Source organism: Onthophagus taurus, chromosome 10, assembly GCF_036711975.1.
Source record: "Onthophagus taurus isolate NC chromosome 10, IU_Otau_3.0, whole genome shotgun sequence".
In the NCBI taxonomy this organism is placed as follows: Eukaryota; Metazoa; Arthropoda; class Insecta; order Coleoptera; family Scarabaeidae; genus Onthophagus; species Onthophagus taurus.
In genome coordinates, this window is record NC_091975.1 from 14,199,121 (window position 1) to 14,222,561 (window position 23,441).

The 23,441-nt window shown below is 34.1% G+C and overlaps 2 protein-coding genes across 2 annotated transcripts; both read left to right on the forward strand.

Annotated features, from left to right (window-relative positions):
- Positions 1 to 929: 929 nt before the first annotated feature.
- LOC139431522 (uncharacterized) lies at positions 930 to 2,132 on the forward strand. Its single transcript, XM_071199401.1, has one exon. It carries the CDS (start codon positions 930 to 932, stop codon positions 2,130 to 2,132), a length of 1,203 nt encoding a protein of 400 aa, XP_071055502.1.
- A 7,908-nt stretch (positions 2,133 to 10,040) lies between these two features.
- On the forward strand, positions 10,041 to 14,183 carry LOC139431523 (uncharacterized). The gene has a single exon (XM_071199402.1). The coding sequence runs from the start codon at positions 10,041 to 10,043 to the stop codon at positions 14,181 to 14,183; it is 4,143 nt and encodes a 1,380-aa protein (XP_071055503.1).
- Positions 14,184 to 23,441: the final 9,258 nt, after the last annotated feature.

Consider the following 23,441-nt stretch of genomic DNA (forward strand, 5'->3'; position numbering starts at 1 on the left):
TCAATATCAAACCTATAACACAAGTAATTGTGGTTATTTATGTTTAAATTTCTTACTATCGGACGCATAATAGCTTCAACAATCAAAGGATGTGGACGTTTGATTTAGTAGGAAAAACATCTGTTCTAACAGCAAATTACCACCCTGCAATAGAACTGAATCCTAATTATCAATATGAACTGGCACTTGTAAGCTTTGATGGTTACAACTCAATTCCAAATATTGATGAAACAAACAATTGCTTAAAAATAGATCATGTATTGATAACACTACCAACAGGATCTTATGAATTAATACACATTTCGAATGCTATTAATAAACAACTTAAAGAAAAGAATATTAATGGTGTGACCTTTAGCCTACAAGCAAATGAGGATACGCTACAAGCAGTGATCACATGTAACAAAACTATTGATTTTAATATAAACAACTCCATCTCAACAATATTAGGATTTAATAAATCAGATGTACTGGATCCAATAAGATCCCCGCATAGAGCTCGCAATATTGTAGATATATTTAAAGTAAATTCTATACAAGTACTATGTAGCATAACACATGGAGCTTATCACAACGACATACCTGCGCACACTATCTACTCATTTTTCCCTACAGTACCTAAAGGTTATAAAATATCAGAAACTCCCCACAATTTAATATATATGCCTTTGAATACACAAATAATTAATAATATTACCCTTAAAATAGTTGATCAAAACGGAGTGTTGGTTAATTTCAGAGGAGAAGTCATCAAGATAAGACTACATTTAAAGCTCTCTAGTAATAATGGTTCTTAAGGTGAAAGGTTATATAAACCCACGAAATCAAACCAATACTTTTAGTTCTCCTCACACTGTGAAACAGTTAACACCTCAAAACAAACAATTTCTTGAATCATTAGGTTTACAATTAATAAAATAATATTCAATATGAGTATCTTAAACGTCTCGGATAAAGTAGAATTTGATAATTCACTCGTACGGATTCAGTATCATAATCATTTACCATACTCATCAAATTCGTTTAACAATAGCGATGAAATTCGTATTGCAATTCAACAACAGGACGTTTACACGTTACCAAGTCAATCTTTTATTTACGTACAAGGGAAACTATTGAAAGATGACGGAACCGTTGATAAAGATTCAAAATTATCAGTAAATCCGATCGCTCATATGTTTAGTGAAGTACGATTTGAATGTGGAGGGAACGTAATTGACAGAGTAAGAAATCCAGGAATAGCTAGCACATTAAAAAATCTTTGCTCATTAACAAGATCGGAATACTATCATGCCTCTAACGCAGGTTTCGAATATCCAAATGTTAAAGTAAATGAAAATACAGGACATTTTGATTTTTGTGTTCCCTTGAAATATTTTCTTGGTTTCGCAGAAGATTATAATAAAATTTTGATAAATCTCCGTCAAGAATTAGTTTTAGTACGCAGTAATTCAGACAAGAATGTTATCGAAAGTCTTTTACCTAATGTGATAATTACTATTAATAAAATAGTATGGAAAGTCCCTCATGTTTCTGTAGCCGATGTTGAACGTTTAAAACTTTTAGAGTACATTGAACAAGGAATTGAATTAGACATGGGATTTAGATCATTTGATTTACATGAATACCCATCATTACCAAAAAGTAGACAACACACATGGACAATTAAAACATCTACTCAATTAGAAAAACCCAGATACTTTATATTAGGGTTTCAAATCAATAGAAAAGATAATCCGTTACGTTCTGCATCACAATTTGACCACTGTAATTTAACAGATATGAAAGTGTTTTTAAATAGTGAGAAATATCCCTATGAAGCTTTAAATTTAAATTTTAAGACAGGTCAAATTGCAGTTTTATATGAAATGTATTGTAATTTCGCAAAAACCTATTACGATCGAGAACTTGCAGAACCAATGTTTAACAGAGATACATTTTTAGCACATACACCGATTATTGTAGTTGATTGTTCACGGCAAAATGATATTTTAAATGTTGGAACCGTTGATATTCGCATTGAATTTGAAACGAGTGAAGAGATACCTAATGCTACTTCGCTCTACTGTTTAATCTTACATGATAGAGTTTTCAAATATGTTCCTTTAACTGGTATGATTAATCAAATATAGATCAGTTTGTAAACAACTCTATGTCAATAACATTATGTTTTAATAAAGTAGATGAACTGGATTTTTATGTAAACAAAATAAAGTTAGTCGTATTTAAGTTGGCTGAAATTTTATTAGAAATATTCCTAATTTCCTGCGCATGCGCATTCAAGCGACGCCGACGGGAGGCACGCCTTTAAACGCTCAGCAAATTTAAATTTTAAAAATGTAACAATCCGTCAGGTAAATATATTTTATTCATTAAATATATTATTTTTTTTTTTATTAAATGTATTATTCTTATTCATCGTCTGCGAGCGAGTTTCCTCTTATCTAATCTTCGCACATATCCTACCGCATATTTCCTGCGATTCGTTAACGCGTCAACAACCGCCGCACTCGAAAGACCCGATTCAGTTCGTTTTTAACCGCTGCTGATTCCTCTAGTTCGTAAATCACGATATAAAAGAAAATGTTTAGTACAATTTCAAGTACAACGGTCTTCCTCTTCTTTCTTTTTATTACGACAACATTGTGCGATAGCGGAGAAGAAGAAGAAGGAGAAACAACCGTAGCAGTTACTGCATCACCTTCAGCTGAAACCTTAGAGATTACTACTACTACATACTACATTAGCATCATCTCCAGCTGATATTCGAAAAATAAATAATTTTCATTATCAACTACTCCGGTTGAAGACAGATCCTAAAGTAAGTTTTAAAGTTAAAAATCCTAAGAAAGGAGGAGGAACCTCCGCAAAACAAGATCAACCTACAACAACCACAGCGATGAAAGATGCATCTTCGATCATCAGAGGTTCAGTGTCTTTAATATGTTTAAATATATTAGGGTTGATGGTAAAAAAAAATTTGAAGAAAAGAAATTGTGTTTTAAAATAAATATAATATTAATTTTTATTTATTAATTTTGTGTTTTATTTATCCACCACACACCAGAGTGCGCATAACTCAGTCCTACTTACACCACTCAAATCTAGGTGGCGCCATTGTATTTAAATTTTTCTATTTAATTTTCTAAAAATCCCTAGATCTCTAGTTACTTTTAATACCAACCTAATTTTTTTCCCCCAAACTTTAGTTGGTAATCATATTGAGATTGTGGAGAACATGGTTTACCAACCATTGGGATGTGTTGGGAACACTTAGGATCGATTTATTTTTTATACTGTGAGTAATTTCTATTGTTTCTCGAATTTTCCTTTTGATAATTTTATTTTTTTTAATTTTATCAACAGTTGTTATTTGAAATTTGTTTATCTAGAGAGATGTTATTGCGTCTAACCACATTATTTTTTTTTGCGGTTACATTATACCGCCTGGTGCGAAATTTATTCATTCCGAACTTACACTCCAAGCTGTTCACTTGAAGTTTATACACCGCTTATTGAAAAGATGGAACATCTAAATCGTTTAGGACAGTGTGAATTTTTACCTAAGAAAAAAGTGAGTGATTTACATTTACATACACCGTATCCAATTGTAGCAGCTAAACGTATTCCAAGCCGAGCTTGGCCTATGGTAATTGTTGAACTGGAAGCTGGATTTATTGTGTTTCTACCTAAACGTATTGCTGAAGTGATTTCCGATGCTGAAATTGTTGAACTACGTGAAATGTGTTTGGTATATCTTGGAGAACTTGAACTTAACAAGACATGTACTGTGCAAAAGATTGAATTTATAAAGAAGAAGAAGAAGAATATTGGTTCAAATGATGAAATTCCATCGGCATCTATTTCTTAAATGTAGTCATTTCAAGTTAATCACAGATTATATTATATATTGGTTTTTTTATATATTATGCTAATGTAATTTATTGTTAATTTGAAATGTAATGATTTTTTTTTATTTTTAATCCTATATTCCCACCACCACCACCATTTAATTTTTCAGCTCAAGTTACGCTAATTTACAATTCAATTCTCAATCATAGCTAGCGTCATTATATTTAAATTTTTCTGTTTAATTTTATGAAAATCCCTAGATCTCTAGTTACTTTTAATACCAACCTAATTTTTTTTCCCCCAAACTTTAGTTGGTATCCCCCCCTATACCTAATACATTGAGGCGTGACGTCACCGCAGGAGCAGCAGGAGCAACTTCCGGTCTAGAACCGGCATTCTTACACTACTTGCGTGTTTAAGAAATATATAAAACTTACTTATTTAATTGAATTTAAGCGGATTGAATTGATGGCTGTAAGGTGAAATAGAAACAACAAAATGATGTGTTTAAGAAATACATTTGTTATTATTTAATTTTTAAGAATATATAATTTTTATAATACAATTACATTTATATTAATACAGATGAACATCAGGGTCATCGGTCGGAAAGTTTTTACGTTTCAAGCTTCTTGACGAAATCCAATAAATATACAGGGTGTGTTTTACCAATGTCTTTTGCACCCTTATAAATTATAGACATTTTGCTAAGTTCCATAATTTCTTCGTCGGTAATATCTTCTGCGATGCGTCTTGGTAAATAAATTACGAATCCAGCCTCCAGTTCAAGTACCACGGACGGCCAAGAACACTTTTTAAGCCGTTTCGCACACTTAATCGGGTATGGAGTGTCTGTTTGAAGCGCAGAAATTGATTTTTTCGGTGGGAAATTGCACTGACCCAATTGACTTAGACGAGACATGATTTGTTTCGTAGATTAATAATAATAAAACGTAACCTGTTAGCTTGGAAATAGCTGTCATACTAAATAAATTATTTAGAACATGTAATTATATGTATGAAAATAATGGGGGTGGGGAAATGTGTAATAGAAGTTTCTAGAAGGATGATGCAATTCGCACGTCAGGTGTTATTGTTATCTAAAATGCAAATCAAGCAGTTTTTGTGTAATAGAAGTTTCTAGAAGGATGATGCAATTCGCACGCAGGTGTTATTGTTATCTAAAATGCAAATTAAGCAGTTTTTATTATTAAATCACCAAAGTTATGTAAAGTTCATTGAACCTCACCAACACTTGTTTCAACATGTTTAAACTTGTTTAAATTAAAATAAATATAATTTTTTAACGCAAGTATTCGTCAACATTCTTAATAGTAGTAAGTTTAAACTCATGAAATCATATCAATATATTCCATTAAGTAATAATTTATTTCAGATAAATTTTACAAGCAAAATTCTCGAATTAATTTTAACTTATCCTTCGAAAATTTAGTGTTCATAATAAAATCAATGTAATCATTAAAATGCAAATTGTCTAATACTTTTAATTTGTATGAAATTAAAAATTCCTTAGATAAAATGTCTTGAACTTCCATCAAGGTTAATATAATCGGAATAAAAAAATTATTTTCAGGGTCCATATCTTCATATGTGATGCACACACAATTCTCAACGTCTGCAGTAACTCTAAGAATTCCATCCGCTAACGGTATAATTTGGTCAGAAAAGTTCATTTTAAAACGAATGATTTTAAATACATTAATCAATTGTTCCCAATCTTCACGTAGAAAAGAGAGTATATGTGATTTCGATTCTACATCATTCCAAGATTTAAAAATCAATTTCACACATGTTATAAAACCTCTCGCCACATTAATACCAACTTTTATGTTAAATCTATCGATCGAATATAACGTTTCACCAATAAATTTATTTTCTTTCTCTATATCATCACGAAACTTCTTCCATTGTTTATTAATTGATACCCAGTAAGGGCTTTCAGAAATTTCACACCCAGTGTTAACATCCATATTTCATCAAATTTAGTTGTAAACTGAATACATTAATTTTTTAATTATATGATATAACTCACACCCAACCCAACCCTCTCCCAATAAATTTTACAACTATTATAATAATAAAACTACAATCAATTTTTTATTTAAAAATTATTATATTTACAACTTAAATACAAGTAACATTATTGTGATTATATAAAAATTTTTGTAAAATTAATACATTGTTTTGTGAACATACTGCTGGAGAGCCGGTGTGGAACCAACATTGATTGTTGGATGAATTTAATTTAGTCTCATCCTCTTCCGCAAATTCTAACGCAATATCCGTTAGTATTGAATTGCTGTTACGTGTTTTCAAAAACAGCTTCTTTTGATTTCCCTTAACAAATATTTGATCGTAGGAGGAAATTAAGGTATCAATTACATTTAGACCTTCTGATTGATTTATCCACCCATCGCTATATAGCAACCTGTGATGGTTGCGTTCCAAATATCTCACTGATCTTCGATCTCGAACGTTTAACTGTTGGAATGGTATACTAGCTTTTAAGTGTAAATGTATTATGTAGTCGGTGGTGATATTCACAAGAGTAAATTCTTTAACTTCGAATTTAGAATTGATGTAAAACCCCTGAATGTCTACAACCGCGATTTTGAACTTCATATTGTAAACTAACATATGACCTCATGTGTAATTTAATTTATAATTACAGATACCTCCCCACTCAAAGGTTTGTATGTATACATGGATTCTTGGAGTAGTATACAGTATGCTTTTGTATCAGGCGGAAAATCTTTACCGCTTTGAATTTCGATACGCACCTCACATGATGCGGATGGGGCGGCTTCTTCATCGTTATTCTTAGTGGTATCCACCACGAATAAAGGTCTTTTTTTAAAGCTTGCGAAATCCATAATCGGTTGTTTTCGAGATGTTTCCCAAATATATGGTTGAAATTCGGTATACATTTTATAGAGTTCAACATAATTTTCTTTCGCAAACTCCAAATTCATCGACTCGAATGGATAGCAGTATGAGTTTAGATATACTTTAAGATCTATAATGTTCAAGTGATCGAAAAGTGTACAATCTGAATTCGGCTGATCCTTTCGATTGGTTTGGAATGCAACTATAACGTATTGAGGTCTACCTCTGTTAGTTGTTGACGTGACCGACCAAATCTCTTTATTTCCCTTTCTCATTGAAGGTAGCTCATAAAAAGACCACTTCCGAAACGGTACGGGAATGTTTGCGTTTTTATTTAAACCATCTAACAGCTTCATCTTTATAGATGGGCTTGGGTACACATGTTTCGCCAACAATGTAACCGTTTTTACAGTAAACTCTGCGGTGCTAGAATCGGCTTTTGATGTAGATTTATAACAATTGGAGTCAGTACGACTTTCGCTAAACTACATCAGCCTTTAAGCGATTCATTAAAAGATATGACTAATAAATTAAGTGAAGTGAAACCTTCTTCTTCTGTACATTACCATCACCACTATCAACCTACTGATGATGTCGGTGTTGACGTTAAAACGAAATTTGATGAAACCGATTTTAAAACTCCGGCATTTAGGAAAAAATTAACTTTTCCTGAAAGTGATGATGAATTTAAAACGCCGCCGGATGCAAAACAAAAATTGAAGGCGGAGGATTTACCTATAGAAAATCTACCGAATCAAATTCGGGATTTATATTATACGTTTGGTAAAAGAGGAGAAATTGATGAGAGAATGGGTATACGTTATGATCCTGATGAAAACGATTGGATGATTGGATCGAAGACTGTCCAGTTTAAACCTTCTCATATTGTTCTCGGAGGCGAAAAACGCATACAAGCCTCTACGGGGTTATATGAACTTATACAGTTAAAACGACCTACGAACTATACCGAAGAGGATCTACAACGTTACAAATCTGTTCTAGCGTGTACGGGTGCGCATAAGCGAAATTTTACGGGTCCTATAGTTGGAAATAAATGGTACAAGTATACTAAAATTATTAAACCTTTATTTACATTTAATAAGTCGGGGGGTGGATTAATACCCGGACGACATCTTGAAGTGAACTCGAAAATCGTTGAGTATAAATATTGGGATGATGTTAACGAATTGGTAGATCGATTGAAATTGTTGTACGCTTCACATGCGGCAGGAAACAATTCCCATATTAATGAAATCACATCCATTATAGAAGAACTGAAGGAGAGCGGCGTTATATCATAATAATAATAATAATAATAATAATAATTTATGCGTACCAATGAACGGTGGATCAAGCGTGAGTGGTGTGAGCATTGATAAGTTTGGTCGTACATTACGTTCTGCGCGGAATAAAGTATTGAATGATGAGAATTTAACTACATCTCAACGTCATATTGGATTCCCTTTAACCGTAGATGGAGATTATGATATCCAGGGGCGTAAACTATCTAACGTTCAACAACCGACGGATGAAAATGATTGTGCGATAAAAATTTATGTAGACGAAATATGTGAAACATTGAAAGCTACAATCTTAAACGAAATTAAGGTCATAATAGCGGACGTTCAAAGAATTATTGGAGATCATAGTAAACGTATACATCAGGTGTCAACAAAAATTGATATTAAAAACTCTACACTCTTACGCGACATTAAAAAAATTAACGCGGAAATCCTATTAAATGGTCAGCAAATTACAACTCTAACAAAATCATTCAACACTAATTTAAATGCATTTGATATACTCACAACAAATCTTCGAAATGGGATACAGGGTGTTGCAGATCGTCTACTTGATATGGAAAGCACTATAAATTCACGACTAGATATATTGGAGAAAAAAAGTTAGACCTAATCCATGAACGTAATAATGCAGGTATCGAAAGCGAAACAAACTATAGTTGAAGAACTTCATCGTCCCGCTAGACGTTTATTTCCTAGACGAAGAACTATACTGAAGGGGATCGATGATTTATGGCAAGCTGATCTTATTGAAATGATTGAATTTGGTAAAATCAATGTTGGACATAAATACATCTTAGTGGTTATCGATTGTTTTTCAAAGTATCTCTGGATGCGTCCGTTAAAAAATAAATCTTCAACGGATGTAATATACGCGTTACGTTCAATTCTCTCTGAAGGTCGTGTACCTAAAAATCTACAAACTGATCAGGGAAAGGAATTTTACAATACACACTTCAAAAAGTTGATGATGGAATTTAAAATTAATCATTATTCAACGTATAGCGTAATGAAGGCTGCAATAGCTGAACGCGTAATTAGAACCATAAAACAAAAGTTGTATAAAATGTTTAGTCTTTACGGAAATCATAAATGGTTACACTTATTGGATGCTATTACAACTCAATATAACAATTCAAAGCATTCAACCACGAAAATGAAACCATCTCAAATAAATTCGAAATCTGTAGAAAATAAACTTCTCAATACGGTGTACAATCATATTAAAATTGCCGGTAAGGGAAACTTTAATGTTGGAGATGTAGTTCGCATTAGCAAGCATAAGCATGTCTTCGATAAGGGATATTTACCCAACTGGACCACTGAGTTATTTAAAATAATTAAAACACAAATTACGAATCCAATTTCTTATTTATTAGAAGATATGAATGGACAACCTATTAAAGGAGCTTTTTATGAATTCGAACTTCAAAGATCCAAACAACCTGATGTGTATCTTGTTGAAAAAGTGTTAAAGAGAAGAAAAAATCAAGTGTTCGTTAAGTGGTTAGGATTCGATTCATCCCATAACAGTTGGATACCGAAAGACAATATCGTTTAGGTTTAAATGTTTTTTTCTAAGTAAAACGTATATTTACTTTGCATTATTGTCAACTTAAATATTAATAAATCCTATTATTTATTTAAAACTTTTAATTTATTACATCCTTATAATTAATTAGCGTTTTAAATTTCTATTTATCCGTATTTCATTTACACCAATAATTCTATTGCTCAGCATTATTGTAACCACAATGTAATTTAACACTTCCACTGACGTGGTGCATTGAACTTTACTGAACCTCGGTGATTTAATAGAAACTGCTTAGTTTGCATTTTTATGTAATATAAATACCTATTATTTCTAGAAACGTTTTACTTCACATTCATCTGTGGTACTCGCAACATCAGCAGTTTTAATAAGCGGTTGCTCTCGTTAAAGTTTATATTTGACACTCTCAATTTCAAATCTCTTTGAAGATGTTCGCGTGTGATAAGTGTCAAAAGTCATTCAACGCCAAAAGGAGTCTCGATCGGCACACGCGACATTCGCATACTAATAACGCTAGGAACGAGTGTTCTTTATGCGATAAATCTTTTTCGAGATTCGACAATTTTCAAAGACATAAAAGATTAGTGCATGGTTTAGAAGTTGGTCCTCAGCGTCAAATGCCACCTCCAGCAATGGCAAATTATTTGAAAGCGAAACCCACCATCGATGTACCACCATCTACATCATCGGCGGTGAGGTCAATTTTGCAACCTTCTGAACGTCTTCCTCAACCGCTGTTGGGTGATAATGGTTTAGAAGTTGGTCCTCAGCGTCAAGCGCCACCTCCAGCAATGGCAAATTGTTCGAAAGCAAAATCCACCATCGATGTACCACCATCTACATCATCGGCGCCGGCGGTAAGGTCAATTTTGCAACCTTCTAAACATCTTCCTCAACCGCTATCGGGTGATAATAGATCAAAGGTATGCGATTTGTGCGGAATTTCTTTCATGAATCATATGGCTTTAGAGTCACATCTCAGGATGAATCATACGATAGAGGTTGAGAAAGGTGTTGAGAAGATTGCAACTTGTTACAAAGATCGAGTTGCGTCTTATAAAATATCTGGAGATCGTGATGATGATGATGATATCTCCACATATCTAGCGCGTACCCGAAATACTGTCGGAAATATTATCACATCTTACATGGCCCTGAACGGCTCGGTGAAGGTGCAACTCGAGCTTTTATCCATTTTTATTAAAACAACTATTAATGAAAATGGTGATGAGACCGTTACCGCCTCTGAAAAGAATTTTAATTCTAAATTCGAAATTATTACACAATTCGCCGATTTTAATGAAACTTATGATAAGATGGTGGCAAGTATTAACCATCAAGCTGAAGAGTTTCAGGAGAGGGGGTCCGGTTGGGCCTTCTTTTCTATTTCATACCTTCTTCTAAACATAAACAAATTCCAACCAATACCCGGCTCGTCGTACATCCCGCTTCCAGATTCAATCGCTACTAAGAAAGCGTGCATTAACATCAAAAATTACGATGACAACGCTTGCTTAGCTTGGTGTCTGGTATCTTATCTGCGGCCGGCTGAACGTCGTCGAAATTTAACATCATCGTACCCGCACTTTTCAACCGTACTAAATTTAAAGGATATAAAGTTCCCCGTTCATTTAAAAGACATCCCTAAAATTGAACAATTAAATAATTTAAGTGTAAATATTTATGAACTAGTTAAATCATCTAAAGAATACGTGGTAGAAGGACCAATTTATTTTACAAAAAATCGACGGGATACCCATATAAATTTACTTTATTTATATGAAAATGGACACGGACATTACGTTTTAATTGTAAATCTATCACGTTTGATTTCTAAACAAGTATACAACCACGGCCATTCTGTACACCTTTGCGATGGTTGTTTAACACGCTTTTCCACACAAAAGTTGTTAAACGATCATCAACTGCATGATTGTAATCATATTAAAACCATTTTGCCATCGAAAAATGTGCGCTCAAGGCCAAACTTTCTAGGTTCGTATACGCCTGAAAATATTTTACAATTTAATAATTATAAAAATACTCAAAACGTTCCCTTTGTTATATATGCGGATTTTGAATCGATTTTAAAGCCGGTAGAGTTTTGCGAACCTAGTAGTTCAACATCTTTCACCGAAGCGGTAGATATACACATGCCGTATAGCTTTGCTTATTATATCGTTTCAACATCCGATGTTAAATATTATAAATTCGAAACGTATACGGGCCTCGATTGTGGTAAAGTTTTTGTTTCAAAATTAATCGAGGACGTTAAATTTATTTACAACGAATATTTAAAATGTATTAAACCAATGCTACCTCTAACCGCTGCAGAGGAATTGAAATTTAATTCGGCTTCATTATGCCATATTTGTAAGTCACCGTTTGATGGTTTTAATCAGAGTAAGGTTCACGACCATTGTCATATTACCGGCAGATTTAGAGGTGCCGCACATTCAACGTGTAACCTTAATTTCAAACTCCCTAATTTCATTCCGATATTTCTTCACAATTTTAGCGGCTATGATTCACACTTATTCGTAAAGGAATTAGCTGATATCGAGTCGGAGGGTGGTATCGATGTTTTACCCAACAACAAGGAAAAATACATTAGCTTTAGTAAAAACGTTTTAGTTGATCGCGTTAAAAACCAGCACAAAGATGATTTTGAAAACGTCTACATGAAAATGCGCTTTGTAGATTCATTTAGGTTCATGGCATCCTCTCTCGATTCGCTCGCCAGCAATCTTGTGGACGATGACTTTATCCACGTTAAAAAATTTTTCATACGTCACGAACAGTTTAAATTGTTAACAAGAAAGGGTATTTTTCCTTATCAGTATATTGATTCTATTGATAGATTGGGTGAAACATCATTACCCTCTAAAGATGCTTTTATGAATAAGCTGAGCTTCGATGGTATAAGTGAAGGTGAATACAATCATGCGCAAACCGTTTGGCGTACATTCGGGTGTCAAAATTTACGTGAGTATTCTGATCTATATCTAAAGACCGATGTACTTTTACTTGCAGATATCTTTGAAAAGTTTCGGGAGGTTTGTTTTAGTACTTATGGGTTAGACCCTGCCCATTATTATACAGCGCCAGGTTTATCTTGGGATGCTATGCTTAAGTTCACGCAGATCAAACTCGAACTTTTAACAGATATAGATCAGGTACATTTCATTAAAAAGGGAATTCGCGGGGGCATCTCGTTTTGCAGCCATCGTCACGCTAAGGGAAATAATAAATATATGACCGATGGCACTTTCAATACCGATTTACCTTCAAATTATTTAATGTATTGGGATGCAAATAACCTCTATGGATGGGCAATGTCTCAATATATGCCCGTTAATGAGTTTGTTTGGTTGGATGCGGCCCAAATTGGAAGTTTCGAATTTAGAAACGTATCCGATACCTCAGATTACGGGTATATATTGAACGTTGATATTGAATATCCGCGTGAATTGCACGATTTGCATAACGACCTACCATTTCTAGCCGAAAATATATGCCCGCCAAACTCTAAAAGCGTGAGCGATAAAAGACTTATTCCAAATTTATTTAATAAGAAAAATTATGTAATTCATTATAGAAATTTAAAGCATGCCGTCGCTCACGGTCTTATAGTTAGAAAAATTAATCGCATTTTATCTTTTAAACAATCAGCTTGGCTTAAACCTTACATCGACGTTAACACACATTTACGCCAAACTGCCAAAAATAGTTTTGAAAAGGATTTTTTTAAATTAATGAATAATGCGGTTTTCGGTAAAACTATGGAAAATGTAGATAAAAGGGTCGATGTGAGGTTAGTGACAAGTTGGGAAGATATATGTAAGAGAACGGGTAGACCAAAATTAGGGGCACGTAGTCTAATTGCTAAATTAAATTTTAAGAATATAAAAATTTTTACGGAAACATTTTCGGCTATTCAAATGGAACATCTGCATGTGGTTTACGATAAACCCTTATATGTAGGGTTTGCAGTTTTGGAAATTTCTAAATTACTCATGTACCAATTTTATTATGATTTTTTGAAACCTAAATTTGGCTCTGAAATTCAATTGTGCTACATGGATACCGACAGCTTCACTGTGTCCATTACCACAGATGATGTGTATGCATTCGTTAAAGATAATTTAGAACGCTTCGATACGTCAAATTATCTTCCGGATAATGAGTTTAGCATCCCACTACAAAATAAAGCGGTATTGGGGTTGATGAAAGATGAAAATTCCGGTAGAATCATGTCAGAATTTATTGGTTTACGTTCTAAATTGTACGCTAATAGGGTCTGTTCCGGCCGTATCACTAAAAAGGCTAAAGGTGTAAAGAAGGCTGTGGTTAAACGCAAAATTACCTTTGAACATTATTTGGAATGTTTAACGTCAAAACGAGATATTTACATGAAACAATACTTGTTCAGAAGTCAAAAGCATAGCATATATACCATGCTACAAAATAAATTGGCTCTTTCATCACGTGATTCGAAACGTTATATTAATGATGATGGGGTGAGTACATTAGCGTGGGGTCACTATCGTATCAACACTCCATTATCATAAATAGTTTATATTTTTTGATTATATAATTGTAAAAAAAGGATTTCGATGGTTGAATTGCGAATCGCGTTTAAATGTAATTTTCTATTCCCTTTATGTTGTAAGTTCAATTCGGCCACTAAGGTATTTGTTAACGCTACTCCATCGAAATCCTTTTTATTATTTAAATTTTTGATGTAAATCCATTTTAGTTGTAAGTTAAATTCTACTGTTATTTAGTTGACTTTTAAAAAATTATGTTTAATTGTAAATTTAAATCATATGTGTCTCAGTTACCTTTTAAAAATCGAAGTGTTCACATCGTGGTCATAATGTCTTGGACTGACTTTCGTCTTAAACTGAAGCAGTGTTTAAATACCGATTTCCCAGAAGAAATTACCCAGCTCGATTTGGTACTTGTAGACATACGAGACATCGATGGTGATAAAATAAATGATTCGCAATTTGTACAATTTTGTGAATTTGAAAATAACATATGGAGGGTTTATCGCAAGGGTGATATTCTGTATGTTGGTAGTGATGAAGACTTTGAAGATCATCGGAAATTTAAAGACTTCCTAAAAGTTAATGGATACTTTCCTGATAATGAATCAGCTAAATTAATTATTGACGACCATATTACTGTTAATGATTTTGAATATATTAACGATTGTTATTACAATTATAACTATTGGCATGTGTATCGTAATGCAAATACTATATTTGTTAATTTTACCGATTGTTAAATTTTGTATATATTTAATTGTGTATAAACTTTCAAGATTGTATTTACGTACATCATTTTTGTTAATGAAAATGCATTAAAACAATTTTATAATTTGTATTATTTTTTTACTTTCTTAATATTAATTATATATATATGTATAGCATTTCATTTAGGTCAATTATTCCATTGCTCAGCATTATTGCAGCCGCGCCGCGCCGATTGTAATTTGACACTTCCGCCGGCGAGGTGCATTACACTTTACTTGGTGATGCGCCGCGCCGATTGTCGTAAGTTGACACTTCCCCCCCCGGCGAGGAAAGCATTGTATCGCGTAACTCATAATCAGTTTTACTTTAGAAATCGAACGTGTCAAACGTAAACCGCGCGGAATGTCTCGTAGTCGTCTCTGTGTTTTTCTTTTTTTCGGTCTTTGTGAGTTTAAACCAAAGAAAAAATTTATTCGAAGTTGAGTTGGATTTACCCGTCAAACGTAAACCGCGCGCAATGTCTCATAGTCGTCTCTGTGTTTTTTTTTCAGTCTTTGTGAGTTTACACCAAAGAAAAAATTTATTCGAAGTTGAGTTGGATTTACCCTATTTATTGTTCATGGAAAACGTCTTCGTCGAGCTGCGCATGGTCGTCACCTTCCGTTGTGATGGAGTTAGAAGCGGGGGCGGCTTGCTTCTCAACGTTTTTACTTACCCGGCTCGCTAAGGGTATTATCGATCAAGAAGGTTACAAGATCAATGTATAGTGCATAATAATAATAATAATAATAATAATAAAGGATGTTGGTAAACCGAAGCCCGCTCATATAATTGAATTTGTAAAAAAAGTACCATAACATTAAGGTTTTTATTATTTTTTTACTATTTATTATGTAATTAAAATGTTTATTAATACTTTTATTGGGTTGATTGGGGGGAAAAATTAAATTGTGTTATTATTATTTTCCGGAATATTCCCAAGCTCCTGCGCACGCGCATTCAAGAGTTGTGAGGCGCGCCATCTTTCAGAAACGCCGATTCTAGACAAGAAGTTGTCGCACCTCCGCACCTCCGTGACGTCATCCGCCCGATGTAAAAGGATAGGGAGGGGTGTCAACCAAAGGCTTGGGGGAAAAAATAGGTTGGTAACCAGACCTGGTGATTTTTAAAAAAGTAACAGTCTACCTGGTTGGTAGTGGTTTAGTTTCACTACCGACCACTAGGTGGCGCGTTACTTTTTTAAAAAAGGTAACCGTCTACCTGGTTGGTAATGGTTTAGTTCCACTACCAGCCACTAGGTGGCGCGTTACTTTTTAAAAAATTCACCAGATCTAGTTACTTTTCCAATACCAACCTATTTTTTTTTTCACCTCCGCCTTAGGTTGGTACCCTTCCCTATCCTTTTACATTGGATTGATGACGTCACGGAGGTGCGGAGGTGCAATTTCCGGTCTAGAATCGGCGTTTCTATACTACTGTGATATTCAGATGGTAAATATTATTTTAGAGCATGTTGGAGATAAAAAACAAAATGTGCCCAAAACGTGATATTGTGACGTTATACGCCGTTTTGAGCCATGTTTGAACTTTCTATCACTTTTGGTTCCGGTAATTCTGTCGACCATATAGGTGATATTCAGGTGGCAAATGTCACATTGGAGCATTTGGAGATGAAAAACAAAATGTGCCCAAAACGTGATATTATGACGTTATACGCTGTTCTGAGCCATGTTTGAACTTTCTATCACTTTTGGTTCCGGTAACTCTGTCGACCATATATGTGATATTCAGGTGGCAAATGTCACATTGGAGCATGTTGGAGTTAAAAAACAAAATGTGCCCAAAGCATGATATTATGACGTTATACGCCGTTTTGAGTCATGTTTGAACTTTCTATCACTTTTGGTTCCGGTAATTCTGTCGACCATATATTTGATATTCAGATGCCAAATGTCACATTGGAGCATGTTGGAGATAAAAAACAAAATGTGCCCAAAACGTGATATTATGACGTTATATGCCGTTTTGAGCCATGTTTAAACTTTCTATAACTTTTGGTTCCGGTAATTCTGTCGACCATATAGGTGATATTCAGATGCCAAATGTTATATTGGAGCATGTTGGAGATAAAAAACAAAATGTGCCCAAAACGTGATATTATGACGTTATACGCCGTTTTGAGCCATGTTTGAACTTTCTATCACTTTTGGTTCCGGTAATTCCATCGACGATACAGGTGATATTCAGATGCCAAATGTCACATTGGAGCATGTTGGAGATAAAAAACAAAATGTGCCCAAAACGTGATATTATGACGTTATACGCCGTTTTGGGCCATGTTTGAACTTTCTATCACTTTTGGTTCCGGAAATTCTGTCGACCATATATGTGATATTCAGTTGGTAAATATTATTTTGGGGTATGTTGGAGATAAAAAACAAAATGTGCCCAAAACGTGATATTATGACGTTATACACCGTTTTGAGCCATGTTTGAACTTTCTATCACATTTGGTTCCGGTAAATCTGGCGACCATATATGTGATATTCAGATGGTAAATATTATTTTAGAGCATGTTGGAGATAAAAAACAAAATGTGCCCAAAACGTGATATTGTGACGTTATACGCCGTTTTGAGCCATGTTTGAACTTTCTATCACTTTTGGTTCCGGTAATTCTGTCGACCATATAGGTGATATTCAGGTGGCAAATGTCACATTGGAGCATGTTGGAGATAAAAAACAAGATGTGCCCAAAACGTGATATTATGACGTTATACGCCGTTTTGAGCCATGTTTGAACTTTCTATCACTTTTGGTTCCGGTAATTCTGGCGACCATATATGTGATATTCAGATGGTAAATATTATTTTGGAGTATGTTGGAGATAAAAAACAAAATGTGCCTAAAAGTGATATTATGACGTTATACGCCGTTTTGAGCCATGTTTGAACTTTCTATCACTTTTGGTTCCGGTAATTCTGGCGACCATATATGTGATATTCAGATGGTAAATATTATTTTGAAGTATGTTGGAGATAAAAAACAAAATGTGCATTAAACGTGATATTATGACGTTATACGCCGTTTTGAGCCATGTTTGAACTTTCAATCACTTTTGGTTCCGGTAATTCTGTCGACCATATAATTATATTATTTAACTGTTATTTAGAGTTTTTTTTATTAAAAGGACGTTTTAATCATTTAACTTTTATTTAAAATTATAATTTATTATATAAGATTTTATAAAAACGGAAGCGTAACTTGAACACCGCGTCGACGATTTGAGTACTTCGTGGAGTCGGAATTACAATTCCCCGATGTCGAAGTACTCGCAGTTATTTATAACAATTAATTGCTGACGCTTCATATTCGGCAATTACAGTTGTTAAGGGGCAGCTACATTTGGTAACTCCTCCCGTCTTAAAGTGAGCCAAGGATTTTGAGAGCTTCTCTCCGGGACTTGGGTTACCGAGTTGTCGCTATCCTGAACTTTTTTCCCTTTTCTAAAACAAACTAAAATAATGATTACAATAATTATGGTCACGGTTCCAATGAGCGACGTCATCGAACTCCCTAGACTGAAAAGGTGGTTGGTTCTGAATTCTCGTAGTCGTTGGTCTAGTTCAGTGAGATTGGTTCTCGCACCATTCATTGTTGCCAATTGGAGATTCTTCATGTGGATGTTTTCCAGTTGCCAAGGTGATTTATCTTCAGGTATGGTGGACAAATTTACAACGGCCGAATGGAATTGACGATCTGGTAAATTGTTGGTGGTGGTGCGTAAGATTTCCTTTCCCATGTGGACGCTACAGTCTGGAGTAATTTGTATTAGAAGATTTCCTTCCAGTGGACGAACTTCCTGACGATCTTCGCACACCGTTTCTCCTGTTGAGTTGGCTTGAAACAGTATCCATTCCGATTCGGTAGGATGTTGTTACGTTTTTATTCTTTTTTCTGTTCTTAGTGTTTCTCCTCAATAGACAGGTAGCAAAATTTGTTTTATATTTTTTTTGTTTCAGCAGCAGTATTCGAGAATCTGTAACGAAGTTACATTATTTTTATTTTTCAAAAACCGAATATTCCGAAAAATTACCGAAAATTAAATATATCCGAGTATACTTCCCACACTACCTCGATACGTTACAGTTTCCACCCGATCTATAGAAATTCCGAAAAAGATATCTTATCTCCTTATCACCGCCCGTTTATGCAACCCAATTCACATTTTATTAATTTTGATAATTTTCTTAATTAGACTTTGATTTTCTCCATTTTCCATTTCGAAACCGTTATCTTAAATTCCAACAACGTTCCCTGACCGAATCATCAATAAATGAAAGTGATTAACAAACTTGTTGAATCACGAAAACATGTGCTTTCCGAAAAATTATTATCAAATAATTAAATAATGCCGAAACTAACAAATTTCCAAACAAGATACGAAAAGCCACATGTTTCTATCAGTCCAGCCGACCGTCCCGAGGAAGTTTCAGCAGCCAGCGAGCTACCGTCGAGCTACCGTATAGCGACTATTTTTTATGATGCGGAATTAGAAATCGTAGACCGACCAAACCGATTTCAAACATTTACAAATATCATGAAATAACCGTTGAACGATTCTAAAGATGATCCGCTTATTATTAATACAATAATTCACCGAAAATCATCCCGCATCGTAATTAATTAAATTACTCCATTCCTGATGGTCATCCGTTGAAAATATTGCCCATGTAGGATTGCCCCGAACATCACCCAACTGCTGGAATTGTTTTGTGTTAAGGTGCGCGTAAATTAATACCGATTAATTGGTGTTGACGTGAAACACGTGGTCGGGAAAACATCTGTGAATATAAGTGCCGTAAACAGTGGCCGATTTTGTTAAAAATATTTTTGTGATTTTCTGTATAAGTAAGGGTATCTTTTGATTTGTATTATAAATTTTTCCGTTAATTATTGTTGATTAATTGTTAATTACTCCGCCGTTCTTTAATCGATTTTACCCGTTCAAAAACTGTAATTATGTAATTTTATTTCCCGCATCCGATAGCGCCGTCAGAATTTTGCTATTTTTGTTAATTAGCGCCGCGCATTGTAAATTAGTCGTTGATAACTTGTACTGATACGATCCCCCACGCGGAAAAATCCAGTTTTCGCCCCAAAATGGTATAAATAGCCGGCCAAAATTCTGAGTTTTAACAGTTCTTCATCAGATCTACAACAGTTCTTCATCAGTACTACGACCGTCTTTAACAAGTACTACAACAGTCTTCGTCAACAGTTAATTTCCGAAATATCCGTATTTCAGTTTACCGTAAGTCCGATTTATTTTGATAGACTTTGATTTTATTTTGCTGTTAATTTTCATTGATTGTTGTACATTTTGTCCCAACCTTAATACTCTTGGAAGGTTCTTCGAGTATTCCGTTCCTTTGCACCTTAGGAAGGTTTCCAGGTGTATCCCATACCTCCGCCTCAATTTTTATTTGTTTAATTTAAATTCAATTATTATAAAGTCAAAGTCTTGTTAATTTATTCCCACCGTCCCCATTCTCCGACCGTGGTCACAAAGCAATAAACTGCCCTCCTATTTGTTTATTTTATTATTAATAAAGTTGGTAGTTATTTGTTTTCCGAATTTTTCTTGTTTTCTTCTTTCCCATACCGAATCCCTGGATCTCCGACTGTAACCCCCAAAAGTTACCTGGAGGCGAAAGAGTTCCTTAACTCTCTAAACATAAGGTGGCGCCCGAGACCGTTAACATCCCGAACACATAACAGGGCACCAAGACCCCTTTTCCTAGGACCGAACCAGGATAAGGTCGTCGCAAATCCTTTGTCCTTACCTTTCCTTTTACCCATTAGATGTCGTTATTCCTTATTTCTTTAAAATTTTGTTTGCAAAATATCTATTAATAATCTTATTAATTTTGTTTTGGGGAGGGAGTTTTTTTTTTTTGTTTGTTAATAAGGGATTTAGTTTTTAAATAAAAGACAGATGTTTAATACCTACAGTATTTATTTTGACTTTTACTTTTGGGAGTTGCGCGATAAGGCACATTTTTCTTTGGAAATTCGAGTCGAGTATAAATTCGGACGGGTTTTGAAAACTCGGTCTCTTTGGTTTTGGTGACAATTCTCTCCGTCGGTGGTGAAGAAAAGCAACGACGAGTGTAAATCAGCGTAGATACACATTTTGGAAAATTTGCGCTTAAATTTTGGCGTCTTGAGGCTAATCCGAAGTCATCGGAAATATCACTCCCGTTGAAAAGTCGCGGTTAAGTCTTTTCTATAACCCGATCCGGATATTTTAACCGGATTTAATATTTTTCACCATTTTCCATAAATTTTGGGCGTAGACCTCGACCAACTGAGGTAAGAATTGCTTATTTCGGTTAATCATAACTTTTCCCATCCATATCACAACATTCTTATTATTTATTGATTAGCATAATTTCATTGATTAGATTTACACTTTTCATTAAAAAAAAAAAAAAAGAAAATCAACCGTTCACACTTACATCCGTTCATTCTTTTCATCCATTCCCTTAGCGAATTTTTTTTTTTAATCGGTAATTACGATCCGTAGATCTTTCTTTTGGGGGAACCATTTTTGTTAATGAAATTCTTGGTCCTAAAGTTCTGAGCACATTTTATTAACTTTAATACCGCTGGATATCCACTCCTTACGATCCTTAAGATCATCCAACTCATACCTTTTCGAAGTTGACTATGAAAGTATAAAAAAAAAAAGAAGACAACTTAAGGTCAGATCAACAATTCGTTTTAAACTTTGAATTTTTTTTATTCTACTTTATTGTCTGTTTACTGTTTCAATTATTAAGTTTGATAATTCAATTTTTTTTTTGTACATTATAATAATACTTACCTAGTATAATTTAGGATCTTATTTAAAAAAAAAAAAAAAAAAAAAAAGAATAACATACAACTAAATTTAGGATATAGAATTTTGTTTTGTTTTGAATTTGCGAATCATTTGATTATAATTTATTTTTTTACTTTTGTAAAAGAGTTTAATTGGTATATTTTTTTTTGTTATTATTTTGATATTCAATTTTTTTTTTTAATTTAATCGATTTCTGAAACAAGTACTTGAGGTAGACAATCGGTGTCCCGGTCAATCAGGTGTTTCATTTTTTTTTTTGGTTATCCAATTAAATCTTCTTAGTTTCATTTTTTTTTTTGATATTTATTTTTATTTGATTTAACCTATATAATTTATTTTATTTTATTTGATTTTTTTTTGCAATATATTCATATCATTTTGCTTACCTGCATCTATTGAGTTTCTTTATTTTCTCTCTATATCTTTGTGTTGTTAAATTTTCGTTATTGTATGAACTCTTGTTTCCAACATCACAATCAGTGCCCGTTGCGAATTAACGGATTGTGTGGCGCCTTAAATAAATCGAACCTTCCCTTCTCCAAACGAGTTTGCCGGGGAGTTCGCAACAAACTGGTTAGGTTTAACGATAACGTAAATTGTTTTGCGGGTTGTGTGTCGATCGGGTGACAATTTCAAAATTGTCATAATTTTCATTTCGGGTGCGTTTTGGTTTACCTTTTTTTTTAAGCCGTAACAATGTATACTTTCTTCCTGTAGTCGAGATGTTTTCTTATGATTACACATTGATATGGGAAGGTGTCGCAATATTTCGTAAGCGCACGTTGGTCGTTTGCTTGTATCTAAACTTGTAGCTTGGCATAGGTATTCTTCGCGTTGGAATTCTTTACATTTGGTACCGGTCGTAAAGTACTTATCTTTATTTTCTGCTAGGTACGGTTGGGGGATGTTGAGAATAAGATAATGGGATTATTGTTTAATAGGTAATGGAATTAAGTGATAATACTGGTAGGTTGTCATTTCAATTAAAGGAATTTGTAACAAGAAGGTGAGAATGTGGCCCTTCATGTACGCTTTTACTGTTATGGTCTTTTCTATTGTTTCCACAAATTTCATCAGTTCGTCATATTCTTTCGTTAATTTGTCAATTTGTATCGCTAGTGGTTCGAGGTCACATTGTACCACCGTTGTCCATTGGCTGACCTGGTTTTTGGCTGTTCCCAGATGTAATGGAAATAAAGGGCCGTCTAACGTTGTTATTCGGACCTCGGGTCTTGCCCAGGAGCATCTGAAACAATACCGTGTTTAAGATGTCTTGTATGGTATGTTTGTACTCCCCTTCTAGTTTGAACTTCTACTGTGCTATTATCATTTACTTTGATAATGGTGTATGGTCCAAAGTAGGGTTTGACCATTTTATTGCTTTTCGTTATATTTTCTACGTATACCTTTTCTCCAATTTTCCATGTTGAAACTCTTACTTGTTCTTGTTGTTTTTCTTGAGTTTTTAGTTTCCGGTTCTCGTCTTTTTTCTTTAAGCTTTCGTACATAATTGCCATTCGACTTTTACGTTTGTCTATAATATCTTGATACGTCGGGGCATCGTAAAATAGGTCGAGTGGATTTCTCGTTTTTGTATGGCCAAAAAGTGCTTCAAATGGAGTCATTCCTGTTGCGCTATTGATGGTGTTATTGTACGCAATT